Source organism: Clavelina lepadiformis, chromosome 1 (genome assembly GCF_947623445.1).
Source record: "Clavelina lepadiformis chromosome 1, kaClaLepa1.1, whole genome shotgun sequence".
NCBI lineage: Eukaryota > Metazoa > Chordata > Ascidiacea > Aplousobranchia > Clavelinidae > Clavelina > Clavelina lepadiformis.
In genome coordinates, this window is record NC_135240.1 from 18,144,332 (window position 1) to 18,163,797 (window position 19,466).

Here is a 19,466-nt window from a genome sequence, read left to right on the forward strand (position 1 = left end):
GTTCGGGTTGCGTTGGTCCATCATCTGACAGGAAGCAGATATTGGTACACAGTATAATTGTTGAGAGATAATATGCGAATCACGATCCCGGATAGTTGATTGTTGTGTTACTATCTACGAATTCCAACGGCGATATGTTGGTTGTTACCGCAAGTAATAAGGGACGGTTAATACATAGATGTACTTGGCAGTACAAACCTTTGAATTTTTTGATTATAGATTAGCGCAAGGTAACCTAGCGATGCACCATCATCCCATCACACAAGAAATAACAGGTTAAAATAAAAAGTTGTCCATATTTCCAAAGCTTTCGGATAAGTATGGGGTTAGTTTAGGCGTCAGCGGCGTAAGTAAAACTAAAAATTTTTCTAAACAATGTTGTTAAGACTCTCATTACAGTATTTGGATTATTCCGGCGTTGGGTTTGAGCAGGAACCTTAGCGCAAATAGGCTTTGTTTTCAGTTACTCAGGTGGGTTGACAGATAGGCCTCAATAAAAAAGACCGCGTCTATTTCACTGAGAAAAAAATTACACTTTTAGAGTGTTTTTACCCCGTAAATGTTAACAGAACTTAAATTTATCATTATGGATTGTGAACTTTAGTCTAATCTATCATCTAATCCAAACCTTCGCAATCAACGAAATTCAACAGTTTTGTTTTTTCAAATAACTGTCTGTCTCAAAGAATGCAATCTGCAAATTAAGTACAGCAGCGAACTATTGAATTTGATAATAGTTGCCAAGTAAGATTCATTGATTTGTGGCCTCTGGAATGACAACGTAACATGCTCTCTTCGCTGTTTTGTTGTAGTACTGAAATCACACTATGCTAGATAGTTTATCATAATACCCATATCTTGACTTCTGGCTGTCTTTTTCCGTGCACTTGTTCATTCAAACATATTGTTTGTTAGATGTTGCGCTTTTGGGTCAGCATAAGAATTTTTCGAGAATGTATCCATATGTTGCATGTGAACTTCATTAGAATCCCAAGTTATGTTGACATTGCTATGTTAATCTCTGGTACAATTTTTCGAGTTACAGGTAGAATTTTTAGATAGCAGAATATTTATTTCCGCGAAGTGGTCGACGTAAATGCAAAATTTATTGGGCCCAACGTTAACACTACGACAGAAAATTTCAATCTGCGCAAGGAAAGTTCATTGATCAGGCAATTTCCGATATTCACTCAATATACTAACCCAAAGAACTCATTAGAATTTTTTAAGCAATTTTTGTTTTTGTGGTCAAGTTTTACTTTTTGCAGTACTGCCTCTTGCCTAGTAGGATCATTTCGATTTCTGATGTAAAGATGAACGCGGCCCCGATATATTTATATATCCACATAAAATGTTGTTATATATAACATTGAATTTGGTTACTCTTTGATTACGTTGTTCAAATTTGAAAAATCTTTTTTTCTGACATACGTATAACTATATGCATTATTATTTAATTTATCGTCCATACTTTTTGTTTGATTTAATTGCATGAGCTGTGGGTGGAGGTTTGCCAGGTAGCTGTAGCGGAGTGAGACTGGGTTCGCGAACTGACGTTCCTGATAACGTACTGCAAGCCGTCAAACTTCAGAATTCAAGAGGTACGATAACTGTAGGAGTACTAAGACGTTTTTAGAAAATCACTCATCACTTTTCAGCGTGCAATTCTTTAGAAACGGTTTCCGAAATAGTTCAACAGAATGAAATTGAGGAAGAAGCAGAATCGTTGAAAATTTCCAGGTTACCCATTGTTACTTTTTCGCGATTACTATGAAGTATTTTACCGTACCGAAACATTGTTACTTTAGTGTGTGAACTGTAGCAATATACAGGAAGTTGTGCCGTACCCTTTTTACCTGCTTTTTTATAATTCGCGCAACAAAATGAAACATGACGTCTGAATTGTTTTGTCCGAAGATATGTAAAAAACCAAATTTTTCTTTACTCTTTACTGCATGAACTATGTTTTCTTATACCTTATCTCCATTCGTGGTAAGTCGATAACGTATCTCAGCTTTGATCAAGCAATAACCATGTCGTTGGAGTAATATTCACATCTGCTTGCTATCGGATTAAGGGTATTTCTTACGATGAATTGCACGCTGGATGCGATTGCGTCGCTGCACGGAAACGCAATCGCAAAACGAAACCGCAAGAAAATGTGTGCGATGGTCAGTCAGTCGTCGCACACGCATTTGAACTTGTCTGCACACTGACTGCGTCCAGAATTGAATCTGCAGGTGATCGCTAACTTGACTATATGGCATAAAGTTGTAGCCTACAGAACGGTCGATACAATCAAACTGTCGAGGCCTACATTAATTTAGCCTAGTTACAAAAATTTCGGTTAGGTTTCACGGTATAGTGCCCTGTTTTCTTCATACTCATATGCTACCTGACCTAAGGTCATAATGCCAATTGCCACATTTCAACTTAAATCGCTATATCTTCGTTGTCTTCATAATTGCCATACAAGCGTGACATTGTTTGAATGTATGGTACCGGGATGTCAGGTGCAGTGTTTTTTTTAAGGTGTTTTGGGGGACCGAAACGGTCCCCCAAATTTCACCAGCGGTTTCCCAAAATTTGGACTTTAAACAAACATGGCTATTTTTTGGTATTTAAATGAAACACTTGCGGTCTCTTAAAACTACTTAGCGGTCACCCAAACCAAACCTTAAAAAAAACCTGGTCAGGTGCATAACCAGTCACCACTTACAAGTCCACCGCGAATCGTACATAGCGGTGCAAAAAAAACACATTTCTTCTCGTGTGAATGCGTTAACGTGCGGCAGTCGCATTCAATGTGCAGACAAAATTGCATGTTATGGCAGCCCAAGCTGCCTTGCCCTGCTCAAACTTCAGTTCGCAAGCATGTTGATTTTCACATTGTGATGTCACACTCGACGCCACTTTTGTCAAGAATATCAGTAAAATTGCGATAGATTTTCAGCGATTACTGCTATATATTAATTAATTATTTATTGAACAAATTATCGCCCGATATTCATGCTGACAACTATTCTTTGATTTAGAGTCAACCTACGTTTTCACTTTCCCTTCATTTGCAGCTTTCACTGAGAGAATATTTATATTTTGCATAGAGTAAAGACAAAAGATGCAGTAATGTCTGGTTCCTCAGAAGTCAAGAAGTTGAAACAAAATGCTTCTGATCAACCTATTCAGTCAAAGCCACAACAAAACGTATTTCATCGATATCGCACAGTGGTTTTAAAAAGGGGAAATAGTGGCTATGGCTTCGTTTTGCGAGGTGCAAAATGTAAGTAGCTTTAGTTCTCATATTTTCACTTACCCTATTTTAACGTTCAATAATGCTGTGTTGCGCCAGCTATTGGACCTATAGAAAATTTTAAACCCTCCCCTTCTCATCCTGCGCTGCAATATCTTGAATCTGTTGAGGAAGGTAGCAATGCATATCAAGTTGGCTTACGGTCTGGAGACTATATTCTAAGCGTAAGTTTTGATTTTATAAAGTTGATGGTGGCTGAACCGTGTTTGATTTTATAGATTCCCTATTTTTTATCAGCTTTGATGTGTTATCTAATGTACATCATTTGTTGCATTGTGTGTTTTAATCCTTTTAAATAAACAAATTATTGTTTACTAAAACGAACATACCATGAAAGCTTGCTCATTTTTCAGATCAATGATACGGATATTACATATATGGGCCACAGAGAAGCTGTAGATGTCATTAGGGGCGCAGGGAATCAAATCACGATGCGAGCAGTTGGCGTCGTTAGGGGTGATCAAGGTACACTTTTTACTTGATATGTTATTCCAAGCTTTCGAAATCACTTTTCTAAACTCTTTGCGCTACTAATCGCTTGGCAGACACATAACGGCTAGTAGAATTTTCTGATGAATTTCTATAAAATTTGTTAATGCTAATACTTTACAAAGAATGTAGACTTGTGACAAGTCCTAGCCGAAATATAAAAGTCTTGTGGTTTGTTGCACACGATATCACGTTCGAAATATACCGCCGGTAGGCATTCCGTTGTTCCATCCTTTGGATTAATAGATAAATACTCGACAGTCTGGCCCATCTGTGATATTAAGGCAAAAGAATTATGTGTCAGATAAGTTCGTAAACATTTCCAGTAATGGTAAAGTTAGCAAGAGAAAAGTTTACCTTACATTACATTTAGCATCGGCAGACCAAAACATTTTAGTGTGATGTTAGCTAGGCATGAAAGTTCAGAACGCTGTTTTCTGATAACGGTTTTAATGTTTTCTTGACACAGTTAACACCAAATTCGCGAAACGTACTTTTATGATGGTACTTTCACTTGTTAAGTAAATCCAGTCGATTTTAGGTTGAGCTAGAATTTTATGGACGACGCTTTTTCTGATGCAGTATTTACATGTTTGTTACGACCGTGATTTTGAGAAACAGAAAACGTAACTTCAAAGAGTCACAAATTCCCCACCTAATGCTGTAGTCAGTGTAAGGCTTTCGGGAACATTTCCTGCCCAAGCGCTGTATTTTCTGTAGAATAAATTGGGGCCTCAGATCGCACTATAACAACGGCTTTTGCAGTAATTAATAGGCCAGCATTGCTTATGCTACCAGGCTACTTGTTGCAAGCTTGCTTTTTGTCGAATTGTTTTCGATTTTTCACATTCAGATCCAAAAGAAATGATAGACAATGTGATAAATAACTAGACATAATATTATTACAATATTAAATAATTGATTATTTGGTTATACCGCATCTTCCTTTTTTGAGAACTTAATTAGTGAACAATTACCCAGAAACCAGGTAGCCAATTTCGCTTTCGTCAACAGTGACAAGTTATTTTAGAGTTAGAAATGTTTTTTGTGATCATCTTTTGAGTTTTAGCTTATATCAAACTGCTTGTTGCGTTATAGTCGTTTGTGTGACTATAATAGTAATCGTATCCACCGATAATGATGTAGGTAGCATGTCGTCAGCGTCCACGCAAGATGTTCCAAAAACAAAAATGTCAAGGTCAAAACATTCCTTGTCGTCGACCACTAGCAACGAGCAACGCGACAGATCCGGTTCCATTGGTTCTGCCATTGGTAAGTACTAGACCGAAACACAGTTCGCAATTCGCAACGCTGTTTAACACAGTGGCGTAACGAGCTCTTAAATAATTTCATGAAATTTTGAGCTGTAGCCGAGAACCTCAAAAACGATGATATAGTAAGAGGCCGTTAACTTGACTTCGCTTTATTGGAAATTTGGATAACTTGAAGCAACTTCACCGGCCCCAGCAAATTGCCAACCTGAATGCATTTAAAATACTAACTATAACTTAAAATGTTTTTGCCTCCCTTCCCCCCAGGGCATAACTAGCTAACGTTATCTCGAATTTAGTCAAACATTTTATAACGTAAGCACCACGGTATATCGCACTTTATTAATGGTTTGTTTAAGCTAGAGCAGTTTTTTTCCGACCTCTCTTGAATCGCGACACCGTTTTTCACAACAGAAAATCTCGAGGCACATCACTAGCGCAAGTTGTAATTAAGTGTTATTGCTCCTTGAAACAACATAGAACTATATAATGCTGGAGACTCCAACTTGTAAAAATGTAAATCAGAATTCATTTGAATAATTTAATAATGAAAGATAATTAATTCGCATAATCAAAGAAATTGGTGCGTCACAGATAACTTTATGGTGCTTTGAAATATTTTATTTTCTCATAAGCTGCAGTTTACATTTAGTTTTCAGTCTCTTTTGTATATAATTGTTAATCCAATGTAATAATTAGTTGTAACATCTGTCTTGTAGCCTGAACCTAATGCAATAACCTTAAAACTTCATGCAAACTTGTCTTCTACTCCAACTTTGCCCATGTCTCACTATTTTCAAACTTCGTATCTGCCCTCCGAAAACGGGATTCTTGGTGAAATGCAGTTTAATGAGTAACTTTGTGATGATGGTGATGTACAAATAACATGATTCTACTACGTTTGTTATCGAGAACAGATGTATGAAAGCGAATAACTTTCTGAAATCCTACTGAACGTTGAAAGAAATTTCTAAACGGTACTTTAAATGCTTAAAGTCTTCACTAACTAGTGAGAAATTTGGAACTAAATTTTATAAGGTGATCTGGCTTTTTACAATCAAGAGTGTCAGAAGCAATCCCAATCGGCTTGACCAGCTAGTGAATAATGCATTTTTAAGATTATGGAATACTTAATCTGGAATTTATAAAACTCATTGCGCAGTGAAAGACTTTGCGAAATAAGGAAGTAATATTGTCCTCGGTGGACTACTTACTGCCTTGTGGCAAAGGAGTTGCATTGCGTCGCTAACCTTAGCTAAGCTGAAGAAGACTTTGTTCCCTAATAAATACACATACCAGTTAAAATAATGTAATCTTACCAAGGCCAATGTTATCCAATTGGTGAGATTTCTCAAAGCTAGTAAATTGGCTGGTTGTGATGAAATTCGACCTGAAATACTGATCACAATGGACTGAGGTAGTTGATTCATTGGGATCTATTGACGTGGACTTAACGTAAAACACCTACAGATTTGCGAGTGATTGTTGTCATCACAATACCCAAAAACGCATATTTTAATTACGTAGACATCTCTTTGCTTGCTTTTAAGCCAGAAATGAAAACCGATGCTGAAAAAGTTGAAATGCAGCTTGAGGACATACGCTTTCGTCATGAGCAAGGCACAACGGTTCAAATTAGGGTTGAAAGTAGGCATAACGAAGACTGAGATACTCTCCCTATCAAGCAACCCTGCTCAGTGCTCACAGAGAAACACTGAAGCAGGAGGTGAAGTTCAATTATCAAGAGAGTGCAATTCACGAGTGCTAGAAGGCAGAACGATGAATTAGACGACCAAATTGGAAAAACAATTGCAATCACGCGTAAGCTTCAATGTTCAGTTGTCATAAAGCAAGAGCTATCCTAACCAAGGAAAACAAGGTCACCCAGCTCTTGTTATCTTTTCAATTCTCATAGTCATGGCTCTTGGATAATGACCAAAAGAGTGCTTTCACAGATGCTGGCTTCAGAAATGGGATTCTTAAGAAGAGTTTATGGTGTTACCGTACAAAATCAAATGTGTATGCACTGCAATTCAGAAATATCTAAACAAAGAACCCCTTACTTCTTCGTATTGGAACCTGTCCTAACTTAGATGGTATTAGTGGTATGGTCAAGTCACCAAAATGCTTCAGGAAATACCTGTAAAACATATTATGCTTGCCACACTAACTGGTAGCAAGAACTAACCGGTACAATTACATCACTAATCTGTCCTGTGCCATGACTGCGTAGTGGCTAGTGGGTATCCCTTTAACCAAACCAGTAAACATCGCGAAAGACCGTGAACTGTTTAGAATGCTCCTAGAGCTGCTGGCGCCCACGACCCTTTTGTGAGAATATATAGTGAGTTTGTATTGCATACAAATACGTGTAGCTGTGTGAAAAAGTAATATCAACATATATTGAAGGGTAGTCGCGAAATAAAAGTCAGGGCCCATGACCATCTGTTTGCCTCTATGCTTTACGACATTTTGACACCTGCAGACAAAGAGTATTCATATACTGTATATCTTCAATATCCATCTTTGAAGAGGAAAGATAGCTTTCTCTTAACGCATGCTTATTTTTTATTATTGGCACATTGGAAAACTGCCCCCATTATTATGCCACTACTTTATGTGCTTTTTGTCTACTTAGCGTATTGTAACAGTCTTTTGCACTTGAACAAGGTAAATTGGATTGCGTTATTGCTATGGAGGATGTATCTGACGACAATTCTGATGATGCCACAGCTACCCTGCGTCGTCGGCCTATCAGTAGACGGTTACGACCACAAGACATCGATGTATAAAAATTTATTTTATTGCTATGTGTTTAAAGTTAAGGGGTTGCTAAATAAAGCATCTCATTGTTTGTCGTCACAGGACATATTCTCTCGCCAAGATCTAGCCCACAAACAGCAATGCTTTACATTTTCAAATAATGAAAGAGAAACTCGTTCTTTATCAGCTGCTACTTCTAGACGTTTGATACGTGTTTTGCCGCCCTCGTTGCCAACTTCAACCAATAAAGGTTAGTATAGCTTTAATTTTTCATCTATTGAACTTAGCGAATGGCTGAAATGAGCGTATTCATAATAAAGAAGGTTCCTAATTCAGATATTAGGTATGTGTGGATGTTCATGTAGATCATTCACCTTAAAACATAGTCAAAGTACATGATATGAACAAGAGAATCGAAACCATAAAATAATAGACGTCAGGTTTTAGAATTCTTTTGGTTTGCCTAACCTCAAGACCTATATTTTGAAATATGAGGATACCCCTAACTCCCGACTTTTAAAATACGGTTTTTTATCGAGTAGCTTAGGTGCTTATGTAGTTAAAGTTGAATGAATTACTCTTAGGTTCATAAACAATTTTATAAGATATGAACTGCAGTATGTCATAATATTTATGATTTATCCCACCAATTCTAGAGCTTCAATGAAAATAACCAATGTTTACCAACTAGTGATTTACTTACTGTATATCGAATAAAACTAGAGCGCTCAATAAGATGTAATAATGGCAACGTTTGCTGCTTGTATTATCTTGGTGCAAGATGTTTTTGCTAAGAGCGTTTTGCGATGAGCAAGGGGCGATCAACATGTGTTATTTTGGATCGAAATCAAAAATTTCGATATGTATTGTTTCACACATTATTAATTATTCTTCGTCTTTTTATTTTGCGTGCTTGGTACGGTAACTGGCGTAAGTAACATCGGACGTTCCTGAAATTTGGTATGTGGGTGAGGTTTAATAAAATCTCGGTGAAGTTCGTATATCAGCGTGATCACGTGACTAATTTTTTGAGAAATCCCCCACAACTTTTAAATTTTGGTACTTTTCAACGGTTAATATCTCCATTATCTTTTGTCGCCTTGCTTTCAAACTTTACTTGCTTTAAAGCTTCTTGATCCCACAACATACCACTTTAATTACGATCACGTCGTGATAAGGATATATAGGGCAATTTATGAGGGGTGTTTTGCTAACGCCAAAAATTTCAAGTTTTCTTTCGTAACTTTTTTGTGGCGTCAAGATAATTTCTTCAAACTTCGTGGAAGTAATTATCGTTGTAATAGAATGTGGAGAGAAAAAAATTTCTTTCGTCACGTGACCGTAACTATAAGAAATCGTCTCTACATTCCCGGTTTTTACATTAACGTTACTCGAAAAGTATTTACGATACAACAATGAAACTTCGAAACATTCGATTGTTAATCTGTTTACTCCCCGTCTAAACAAGGACAGACGCTTACATCAGATCATGTAATCTGACAATAACACCCCAAATTCGGACTTGAACGTAAATTTTCAGATTTTGAATGGACTTTTTTCTACTTATTCTGTAATCTTAAGCAAAACTACGTCTTGCAGTCACACTTCCTTTAAGGGTTTAACATTTAACGCACTCACTTTTGCATTCAGATGAAGTTCAAAGGGGATTCTCCGCCTTTAAAATTTTTAACCTTAATATTTTAGCGATTTTTGCGTCAATTCCTTTGAAACTTTATGGGTCTGTGAGATGTTTAGGCGTGAATCAAAAAGTTGATTTGCGCCTAAAGCGGAAGTTGATTTTTTCGACAAAAATTACCACGATAACTACAAAACCATATTTAACGAATTTATTGCATACATCCATTAGTCTGAGCGTAAGTAACACATTCGGTAAATTTCAGATCAAACACGTGACTACTTCAACCGGAAAATGCCAAAAACCTTTGAGAATAACCACTGTTTGGCGTCTAATAACTCCTTTACGCTTTGATTTTTTGTTAACCTTAAACAGTTGGTGGCAACGATCAAGGCCAGTATTCGTGTAAAAAATCATATTCATCGAAAAACGCGCTAAGAAGTTATGATTCCAAATGCGAAGGTTACTTTGGCGTTTTTCGGCATTCCGGCCCGAAGCGCATAATATAACGCTACTCAGTATATTTCAGCGAATCCTTCAACATTTAGGCAATATTTTCAAATTTTAAATCATAAGAACATTATACTGTGCAAAAAATAATTTAACCGCCCATTCCACGTTAATCACGTGACTACGTTGACCATAAGTCGCCTAAAACTTTGAAAACTAGACATTTTCGGCGTTTCATAATTCCTTTATACTTTAAGATACTGTCTTCGAATTTCATCGGTAGAAGGAAAAGTCCTCTGCAACACACGTGACCTGATTATTTGCAATAAATTTTACAATAGAATTTGCGTAAGTCGCCGTCTCAAGGGAACAGAAAAAGTGGCGACTTACGTGAACCGGTGACTTAGGCAAACAAACAAAAAATTATTACTTTAATTATTTTTGAACACGTTTAAAGCCTTTTCAGCTTTGTCAGTTTTTCACGTTCATTGGCGCATGCTAAAAGCTACTGGCTTCATTTTTTCATCACCACCGCGATTTTGACGAAAACTGAAAGGATTGATTGATTGAAATCTACTTAAAATGGATTACCATTAACTAACAGCCCTAGGCTGCTACAATGCATGAAAGAACACTATTAACTGAACATTCTAGTAAAATTTTTTTGAAAAATAATTCTTGGTTATGTAGTTATCTACAAAAAAAATCGCAAAAAGTCTCAGTTTTTGACTTTCATTGAGACGTAGATCAAGGCTCTTGTTATGTCATAAATTGATTAGTCAAGTTGCTTGACATTAGGCTCCTGCTTTTGCTTTCCTTGCACAGTAGCTAACTGAAGTCAGAAGTGAAGGTCATAAGAGTTTAGCCTATGCCCAATTAGGCGTCATGTGAAGAAATTAGCTACTTGAAGCATTACAATTAAATAATTTACGATTGTTTTAAACATAAAAAATCCGGTAGCCCAATCATATGCATCCATGAAGTTAATGTATCCTTCGGAACGCATCAAATCGGTACCGTTCTGGTTGCCGTGGTTGAGCTATAGGCTGTCACCTACCAAACTCTTAACATTTAGAGCAATCTATTTAGCTGTAACAGATACATACATGAGACACAGTATGTATTGCTAAATTTATGAATTTGTGAATTATTGGATATTTCTAAGTTGGTCCTCGATCGCCTTACGATGACTTACTACATAAAGAGATGTGGCCAGCTTGCGCCGAAAAAGTTGCTAGGAGTCGTGCGTTAATATAGTGCTGTCAAAACCTTTGAGGGAATTTAATTAACAGGCTATTTCAGGTTTTAATAAACTTAAAGCTCTACATCCTACAATGCGTAAAATAATTATAAGTTACAAGTAAATAAATATGCAGGTCTTTGGAAGTAGTGGCGCGTTACAACGAGAACTTACAAAAATTTTTTTTACATTTGGTGAGAAAATGAAAAATACCGTGTAAACATAGATATGCCCAAGGAATAAACAAAAACCAAAGAGTTGTTTTACAACTTACACCGGTCTTTTCTTTTCGTTTGCTGTGCCCATGACGGAAAAAATAGTTTTATTAATTCTAGTGACGTAAGACCACAACAATATCTTCTTCGACAGACCGTTTAAGGCGCTCGGTTTCTTGGACGCCAGGTTAAACTGCATTACACTATACCCAGCTGCGTGCAGCCTCCATTTGTCTTGCTGGACAACTCTTTGCGACTGCCTTGTCAATACCTATATGTAATCGGAAGATTTATTGTATGTAGAGGATCTGCGCTCAAATTTCGATTTGTATTGAAGCTGGCTTGTGAACTTACCTTATAGGAATATTAATTCATTTTTTGTCATTGAAATAATACACAAAAATACAGCGCTTGTCGACAACAGCACGCACTAATGACTAATGCATGGGAAAACGTGACTAAGCCAGAAAGGCTTAAAAAGTGCGTAGAAATGGTAATAGTATTAACTTACTGATAGAATCCAACACGGCCACTGCCCCAAAATCGCAAAATCGTTATATTCAAAATCAGACAACATCAAGAATGGTAATCTTCTACTTTTTTGCACGTTGCTTGTGAGAGGTCATAAATTAAGAGGCAGCCAAAGTTTTATTTACAAAACCTCTGGCTGTATAACGTATTTTCAGGGAAAAAGGCGCCCCTGCTTTTTGCATACAAGTACTCCGTGTATTAAACTGAAATATCCCGTAAATATGTAAGGTTTATTTTCAAAGGGGCTGGATTCGCTGCAGAACGGTCTTTATATGACTCCGTTGCATATGTTTAAAATATGTTTTTTTTAACCTTATGTCATGTATTCGCTGAGGTATACCATTTGGCACGTTGTATGGCCTAAAAAGTTTAACGTGAGTTGTATCAGCTCACGTTTCTTTGCACAGGAAATTAACGTATTATACTTTAGTGTGTCGCATGCTCTTATTATTATTCATAATTATAACGCTTCAAGTGAAAGTGAAGTTATAGCTACTTATACAAATTCTGAAGTTCTGCAAACGAAGTGCAGAAGTAGTTACAATGTCAATCTTCCGAAAAAAGAAAAAAACGCCTCTTTTGTTTGATGGGCGTACGTTTTAAGTATTTATGTTCTTTGTAGGGCATGTATTCCACCATAGCTATAGATAAATAAAATTTTTGAAGTAGCTTGTGCTCAGTTTTAGTGTCGTGTATTTGCTCCAAGTAAATTCAACTTTGATTTCAGCAGGAATTGTCGTTGATCAAAAATTGGCAGTTAGTGATGAAGACGTTTCCTCTACAAAGTCGGGTCATAAACTCGTGTCAGCTGATTTGGAACAAGTTGATCCTATGATATCAAGAGTTGTTTCGTCAATTACACTGTCTAATGCCGCTTGCGTTCCATCCACTTTTCAGACCGCCACATCTGTTACGTCGTCCACGAGTAAGTTTCTTTTATAAAACTTAAGTTGTGAAAGTTTCTCTCTATACATCCTGTTTTTGACCGTCTAGTTGCTACGCGCAAACCTCCGGCTCCTCCGCAGAGACGAAGTAGTCGGCTTACTACCAGTGGCAGCACAGGAGAAAATGGTCAAGTACGAAAACCTCAAATCAATCAAATGTTGTTGCCCAGGCAACCTGCAAACACAGCTCATACAACTACCAACAGCAAGACTTTAGGGTAAGTTTGTCAGCGGTAGGCTGTCCAAAGGAAGACTTTTTGGGTCAATTTTTTTCATTTAAACCTAGCATTCATTAGGTACTAGATGGTGCGCTCTACCCGCTTTTTATAACCCAAAGGATCTCTTGTTCCGAATAACTGCAATACTGTTCGGTCCACCTTCAGTATTACAGTATTACCATATTACGTTGTGCAACCGTTGCTGTAGATAATTTTACCAGCTACAAATTGAACTCGTTTACTGTTGGCTTATATACGCTGTTCATTCACTAAAAATACGTCAGTTACGCAGGCTGAGTTGTAAGTTAACACTATTTTCGAACGTGCTTTTCGATTTCAGTTTTCTCATTTTTGCCTGTATATGTAGCCTATGTATACACATTACTCACGATAGGTAATTGTTCTTGAAATTTTCCCGTCAGTAGTTTGTTCTATTTCTAAGAAATGTTGATGGCAGTGATATCCTGTTTCTCAATAACTACCAACGTTTCAGAAACACAAAATTCTCCAACAAACCACACACAGTACACGGAGAGAAAAAGCTATTGCGGCCGGAACTACCAGGAATAGCTTCCGCCGTAGCGGTGGCTGCACAAAGTCGACAAGCACGCCTTAATTCAACCGGATCCAGCTGTAAACTTACTTCACCAACACTTAGTCCGACGCACGTTGCAGGCAAGCCACCAGGCGTTGCACCAAAGCCTGGCCGAGAAAAAATAGCTAGCGCACATAATAAGGTAGTTTAGAGAACTTCAGATTCGTGTTATGCTGTACCGAGTTTTTTGTCATTGAAGCTATTAATTAATTATTATTTATTAGTTCAGAAAACCTATTACGAGTAGTACTGTATTTAAACATGCACTTGCTGAAGTTGATGTTTTCAGCAGGAAACTTCAGAGCCCGTTTCAGCACTTGCTTTGGCTTTAGCTGCAAAACACGCCGCTAGCGCAGCTAGCCTAAAGCAGCGAGAACTGGAAAACGGAAATGTTGACCAAGGAAAAACGACGGAAAGCAATATTAGTCAAAATTTGCTTGAAGACGTAAAGTCATCCCCCACGAATCAGAAGTACGAAGCGACATGTTAGTTTATTTTTAAACTATTCAGTTTGTGTTAACATTTTTTTTCTATTGTAGAGAATTAGATCATTTGCCTCCGCCTCAATCAGCGGAATCCGTTGCTCAAACTTCGTACATTCTTCCACCACCTCCAGCCTTGCCAAATAATAAATTTACCAATATTGCCTTAGATGAGATGTTGCTTCCTCCACCGCCGACAGCCATGCTAGAAAAATGCATTTCGCCAAGCAGTGTAGCAGGTTAGTTAAATCGTAATTATACCTAGGCCCATCACTACAAAATTCCAATTTTGTTCAAACTATTGAGAATAAACAATGGCGTTACACATATGTATAGTTAGGAATTGTGATATTCGTTTAATAAAATGGGTTGTTTCATGTACTTTGTCATTTAGCTAACGAACCAAAAGAAACTTTAGTCTTGTCTCCTAAGTATAAAGGTAAGCTGATCTCAGTAACCAACATTAAGTCTTTACTTTTGTTGTATTATAGAATAATATTTCATGACATCTGTATATTGTATAACATGCAATGAAGTAACAATAACGACAATAGTAATGTTAATAGTGCTAACTCAATACAATGTTTGCTTTCTGTGTACGCAGATATGCGGAATGCAAAATCCGGAAACAAAACCAACACATCGGACAGCGTTAGTAATACGGATTCCGGCGTAGACGACCTTGGTTTACATACCAAGCAACGGTACGGTGAAATGAAGGGCAACATCGAAACTTTATCGGCAGTTTCTAGTTTGTCTACAGTTTCTTCGGAAGATGGTTCGGATATTGGTGTATCACTTTCTTTTGACCCGAAATTGAACAGGAGTAACTCGTACAACGCTCGTAAACTTAACAGTGGAAAGAAGACCAATGAAGAAGAAAACGTTGCTTTAACAAAAGTGCAATTTGGCAGTATTTCGGGAAAGACTTCCCAAAAATCGGGTGATAAACAATTTTCTCCAAAAATTGAAGATCCGAAACATCCGAAGACTTCCAGTTCTACATCTTTTCCAAAATCAGGTGTAGAAAACTCACCCGTGTTAAGTAAAGAGGAAAAACCGTTAATTGAATGGACGGTGGAAGACGTTGGTAACTGGTTAGACAATCTGGGCATGGGTATGTATGGACAAGTATTCATGGAAAATGAAATTGATGGAAGTCATCTACCTGATCTTGGTAAGGAAGAACTGCAAGAACTGGGAGTGACCCGTGTGGGTCACCGTTTGACTTTAGAGCGTTCTCTGAAGAAATTAAAAAAATAGAAGTTCCAAGTAATTTATTGTACACAAATTAGCATGACGTCATGATCTAGTTAGTTTGCTAATTTAGCAGCCTTACTTTCGTTCCTTGTATTAAACATGCTTCTTTTCAAGAGATGGGTATTTGATCAATATTATCGAATATGTGCAAATATTAAAACCTGTGTGGTGTAGCTTGTAAAATATATTTATCTCTTGAAATTGCATTTGTGAACACTAGTTTCATTCAAACTCGGATTTATTGACGGTAACACTAACAGCTTGTATGTTATGGGTTATGTTATACATGCACTTGCCTGAAATGTTCGTTCGCGTAAGATTATTTTTATCTGTCGTGGTTTGTATTTACACTTTTTTATATTTTTTCACTAACGCAGTGTTTGCTCTATGCTTTTCATACTTCGAGATGGTACAATCTTTACACATATATATCAAAAAAGGAATTATGCCCATTGCCTGTATGTGCAAAACAGTTTAACAACGAGTTGTCATCTATGTAGTATTCATTAGGAAAACCAAAACAGATGCAAAATAACATTAAAACTCCTCCCTGAGTCGTAACTGAGTTATAACTCTTCCCAAGTTATAACATTAAAACTTGTAAAAAATGTAGAGACCATTAAGGTAAGATAACGTTAAGGTGTTACACGGTAGTTTCATATTTACTGTTCATTAAAATAGGCTGTTATTGCACAAATAAATCCAAATTCCCGACGTTATTTTAAAATTTCGAAATTATCGACAAGACTTGAATTTTTTGTGTGTTTCAGTTTTTTTATTTTAGTTTTTTGTATGTAGCCTACGACACCCTGTTCTCATCGACAGTTGTAAGTCGCAAGAGTAACTTAGTGATCAGCCTGCATTAGAATTTTCTGTTTCCGATTTATTGGAATGTAGAATGAGAAACAGCCGCATTTTTTGGAATTTGATCAGCCATTCTTTAAAGTATAGAATATGTATAGACCAAGGAAGAAAACTAACGTATTTAAACGCGTGGAAGATTTAGGTCAGATGGCAGATGTTGGCCGCCATAATGACATAGCAGCAGAAATTGTCCAATGAGCGTCTTGTTACAACCAAGTTCAGCGCTTCAATTATGCTTAACTTCAGCACGTTTGACTCAACCGCATAGGCCTGGCAAAATTAGTTGTCAAAATTTTCAACATATTTCAAGGCCCATATTATTCCTCGCCACAAGCACAGTCTTAGTGTTACTGTCCAATTATATATATATATATTTCAGATATGAGCCACGATCATGTACGATACATATGCACTTCGTCCCCAGATATTTGTATGCTCTCAGTAACCAAGATAATAGCGAATGTCGCGAAAGAGTACTTTTCACTTTTTTTAGCCATACAGATCTTTACACCTAATTATAACGCCACAGAAGCAAAATAGCCAACAGGACAGCAGGAAAATTAATACTTCTGTAAGCGCAAAATGCTAGAAATTATATTTTTCTTTTTAACGGATTATGAAGAACTCAAACCGCTAAATAGGCCTATACTTGAAAAGTACTTCTATACTACGTTGCGTCGTTCCATTGTTTAAAACCCAGCAAACAATTTTTATGTTTCATGCGGCTATAGCTATCACCCAAACTGATACAGTAATGAAATTATATTATAATACGGATATATGAAAAATACATCTTTTCCCTAGCAAAGAGTTACACAATTTTTAATCAATTTGCACAATTCGTGCTACACATCATTATCAAATTCACGATAACGTTACCTAGGCCAGTGCCGTGTACAATTTGCTGACAAACCAAGTGTCACAAAAGAACTCTGCCAAAGTAGGTAACCTAAAAGGCTTGGAGAGGGGAGAAACTGAAGTCCTTACAAAGGATGAGTTTTGACATAAAAGGGCCAAAATATTCCGTGGTTCTTGTAAGATTTAGGTTCTAGAGCAAATTGAGTCGCAAACAAGATGGGTCTATATTCTGAAATTGGCGGTCCGCATTCACCAGGATGCCAGCACTTGCGATTTCCCATCCATTACCGAACCCTTGAACGAGGCTCTTCGTACTCGGTTGCAATCGAAACTGAAGACGTCGCAAGAGTTGCCAACCTGCTTACGGTACCAAGTTCAAATAAATTCATAAGGTCGGCAGAATCCTCAAGCCCACTGCCAAACTTTTTGTATCAACTGAAGACAACGAGCAAAATAAAGTGCCGATTTGATATACTGTAGGTGCGAGAGAAAAGGTAATTTAGCAAGTGGATGTCGTTTTAGAGACTCTGTCTGCAATTTCTGTAAGCAAAGAGGGCATCTGCAGGCAGCAGGCATCTGTATGAAGGAAATAGCAGCACGAGTCAGCTGATAAGAATATTACCATCAACAACACTGTAACGCCCGAAAGTGGACCTTGGCCAGTTTTTTATAAATTAACACTAGAACGACCAAGCGCGTCAATTGACGCATTTCAAGTATTTAATTTCTTGTATCTCCACCGGGCATCATCTTTTTTTGCTGTAACTTCTTGACAATTATTTGTTTCTTACAACTCTCAGTTTGTCTGACTTGTGGAGGTTTTATGAGTAAAACGGCGAATTTAATCATATGTCTTCCTCGAACGACCAAGCGCGTCTATTGACGCACATAGCTTAAAATTTCACACGAGATCTACCAAAGACGTGATTCCAGTCTGTAGAATCATTACAACGTGATAAAATAGAACAACGATAATCAAGAAATGATAATCAGCATCGTCTGAGGTATTATTGAGCATGGTGAAGTCACACTAAAATTGGGAAAACTTCTGTCCGGCGTCCTAATTCACTGAAGAAATTCGGGCTCATTCAGTGAGTTTATTCGGAAGTAGCACGTGCTCGCGAGCAGTGACATTTAGAAGGAGACAAGGCAGAGAAGGCTGTACTTCAAAGATGTTTTTCTTACTAAATAAATGAACGATTTGTATTTTATGTGTATTATGCCTCAATTGACTCACTTGGTCGTTCTGGGTAGTTTAAAAGCGCGGTTGTTCTATAAGTGTGAAAATTATGTGAGTGAAAACGCAGAAAACTCATCAACTGGCTCATCAAAACGTGTAACAAGAATAGCAGGTATTATATGCAACAAATACACAAATGAACATCGCATTCGCTTACCGAACGTTTTTTGGGCTAGGTATGGTTAAATTATGACAATCGTCAATATTCTTCTGTGTAGCTATACGCACAAAGAATACGTGAAGATGAATACGTGTAGAATGAACATTGACCATTGAGGAATTAACAAATACTCAAAAATGCTAATAATATTCACAAAATATATGTACAAAGCTCACCGAAATGCAATCCAACAAAAGCATATAAATCCAATAAAAGTGGAATATAATCCTTTATTCAATATTGTCACATGATAACTTAAAACTTTCTACGGTGGTTCTATAAGATGAGATGCACATATAAATGATAAAATGCACTAACTACCAGGTCGTTATTGGTAAACTAATATACTTTGCAAAATCTAAGAAAATATCCGCTTGCTATTAACCACCAGCGATCAAGCGACAAAAACAAGCGATAACACAAAAATCAAATCTGGCGCAATATGATAACGATTTACGATGACAAATAAATTGTCGACAAAGTTTGTTATCCAAGTTTTCAAACTGGAGATCCTAATTCTAATCAGCTACGTAATCTACACGATGGATCTGGAAAAGGCAGCTGGAGGGAGTTTCTTGTTTTCGTCTACATATCAGCAGTTGGGCAATCCAAAGTAAGAGTAAGAAAAGTAAGAAGGAAAAGTAAGAAGGACAGATTTATGGTACCAATCAGTTTCGCGCATCCGCAATGCCGGTTAAAAGATGTTTTACATCAACGGTGTGTCCATGATTAGGAAAGAAAGCAGATGTCACTTTCATTGTTTCAGCTATTCCTGGAATGTAACTTCTCAACCGGTACGCACTTAAAGAAATGGATATCTTTCTGGACAAAGTTCTACCTCGAATTAAGTTGCCATAAAGGATAAGATTTGGTGGTGCAATTCAAGCCAGATGTGATACCGACTTTCTGCGAAGCAATAGCGGTTTCGATTGCTTTGCAA

The 19,466-nt window shown here is 37.2% G+C and overlaps 1 protein-coding gene across 6 annotated transcripts in view; it reads left to right on the forward strand.

Annotated features, from left to right (window-relative positions):
* LOC143464965 (uncharacterized) overlaps window positions 1–15,856 on the forward strand; it is a 33,987-nt gene extending 18,131 nt beyond the window's left edge. For 4 of the 6 annotated variants that reach the window (XM_076963078.1, XM_076963063.1, XM_076963056.1 and 1 more), the window contains 15 exons: window positions 1,497–1,601; window positions 1,674–1,740; window positions 3,105–3,280; window positions 3,350–3,474; window positions 3,664–3,775; window positions 4,946–5,071; window positions 7,741–7,856; window positions 7,936–8,083; window positions 12,633–12,830; window positions 12,899–13,067; window positions 13,561–13,804; window positions 13,952–14,133; window positions 14,202–14,383; window positions 14,539–14,583; window positions 14,749–15,856. In XM_076963078.1, coding sequence (XP_076819193.1) covers window positions 1,497–1,601; window positions 1,674–1,740; window positions 3,105–3,280; window positions 3,350–3,474; window positions 3,664–3,775; window positions 4,946–5,071; window positions 7,741–7,856; window positions 7,936–8,083; window positions 12,633–12,830; window positions 12,899–13,067; window positions 13,561–13,804; window positions 13,952–14,133; window positions 14,202–14,383; window positions 14,539–14,583; window positions 14,749–15,407 — 2,654 coding nt within the window. In that variant the 3' untranslated portion in view covers window positions 15,408–15,856. The remainder of the gene's footprint in view (window positions 1–1,496; window positions 1,602–1,673; window positions 1,741–3,104; window positions 3,281–3,349; window positions 3,475–3,663; window positions 3,776–4,945; window positions 5,072–7,740; window positions 7,857–7,935; window positions 8,084–12,632; window positions 12,831–12,898; window positions 13,068–13,560; window positions 13,805–13,951; window positions 14,134–14,201; window positions 14,384–14,538; window positions 14,584–14,748) is intronic. The other 2 variants (XM_076963083.1, XM_076963071.1) reach the window with 2 other exon arrangements.
* Window positions 15,857–19,466: the final 3,610 nt, after the last annotated feature.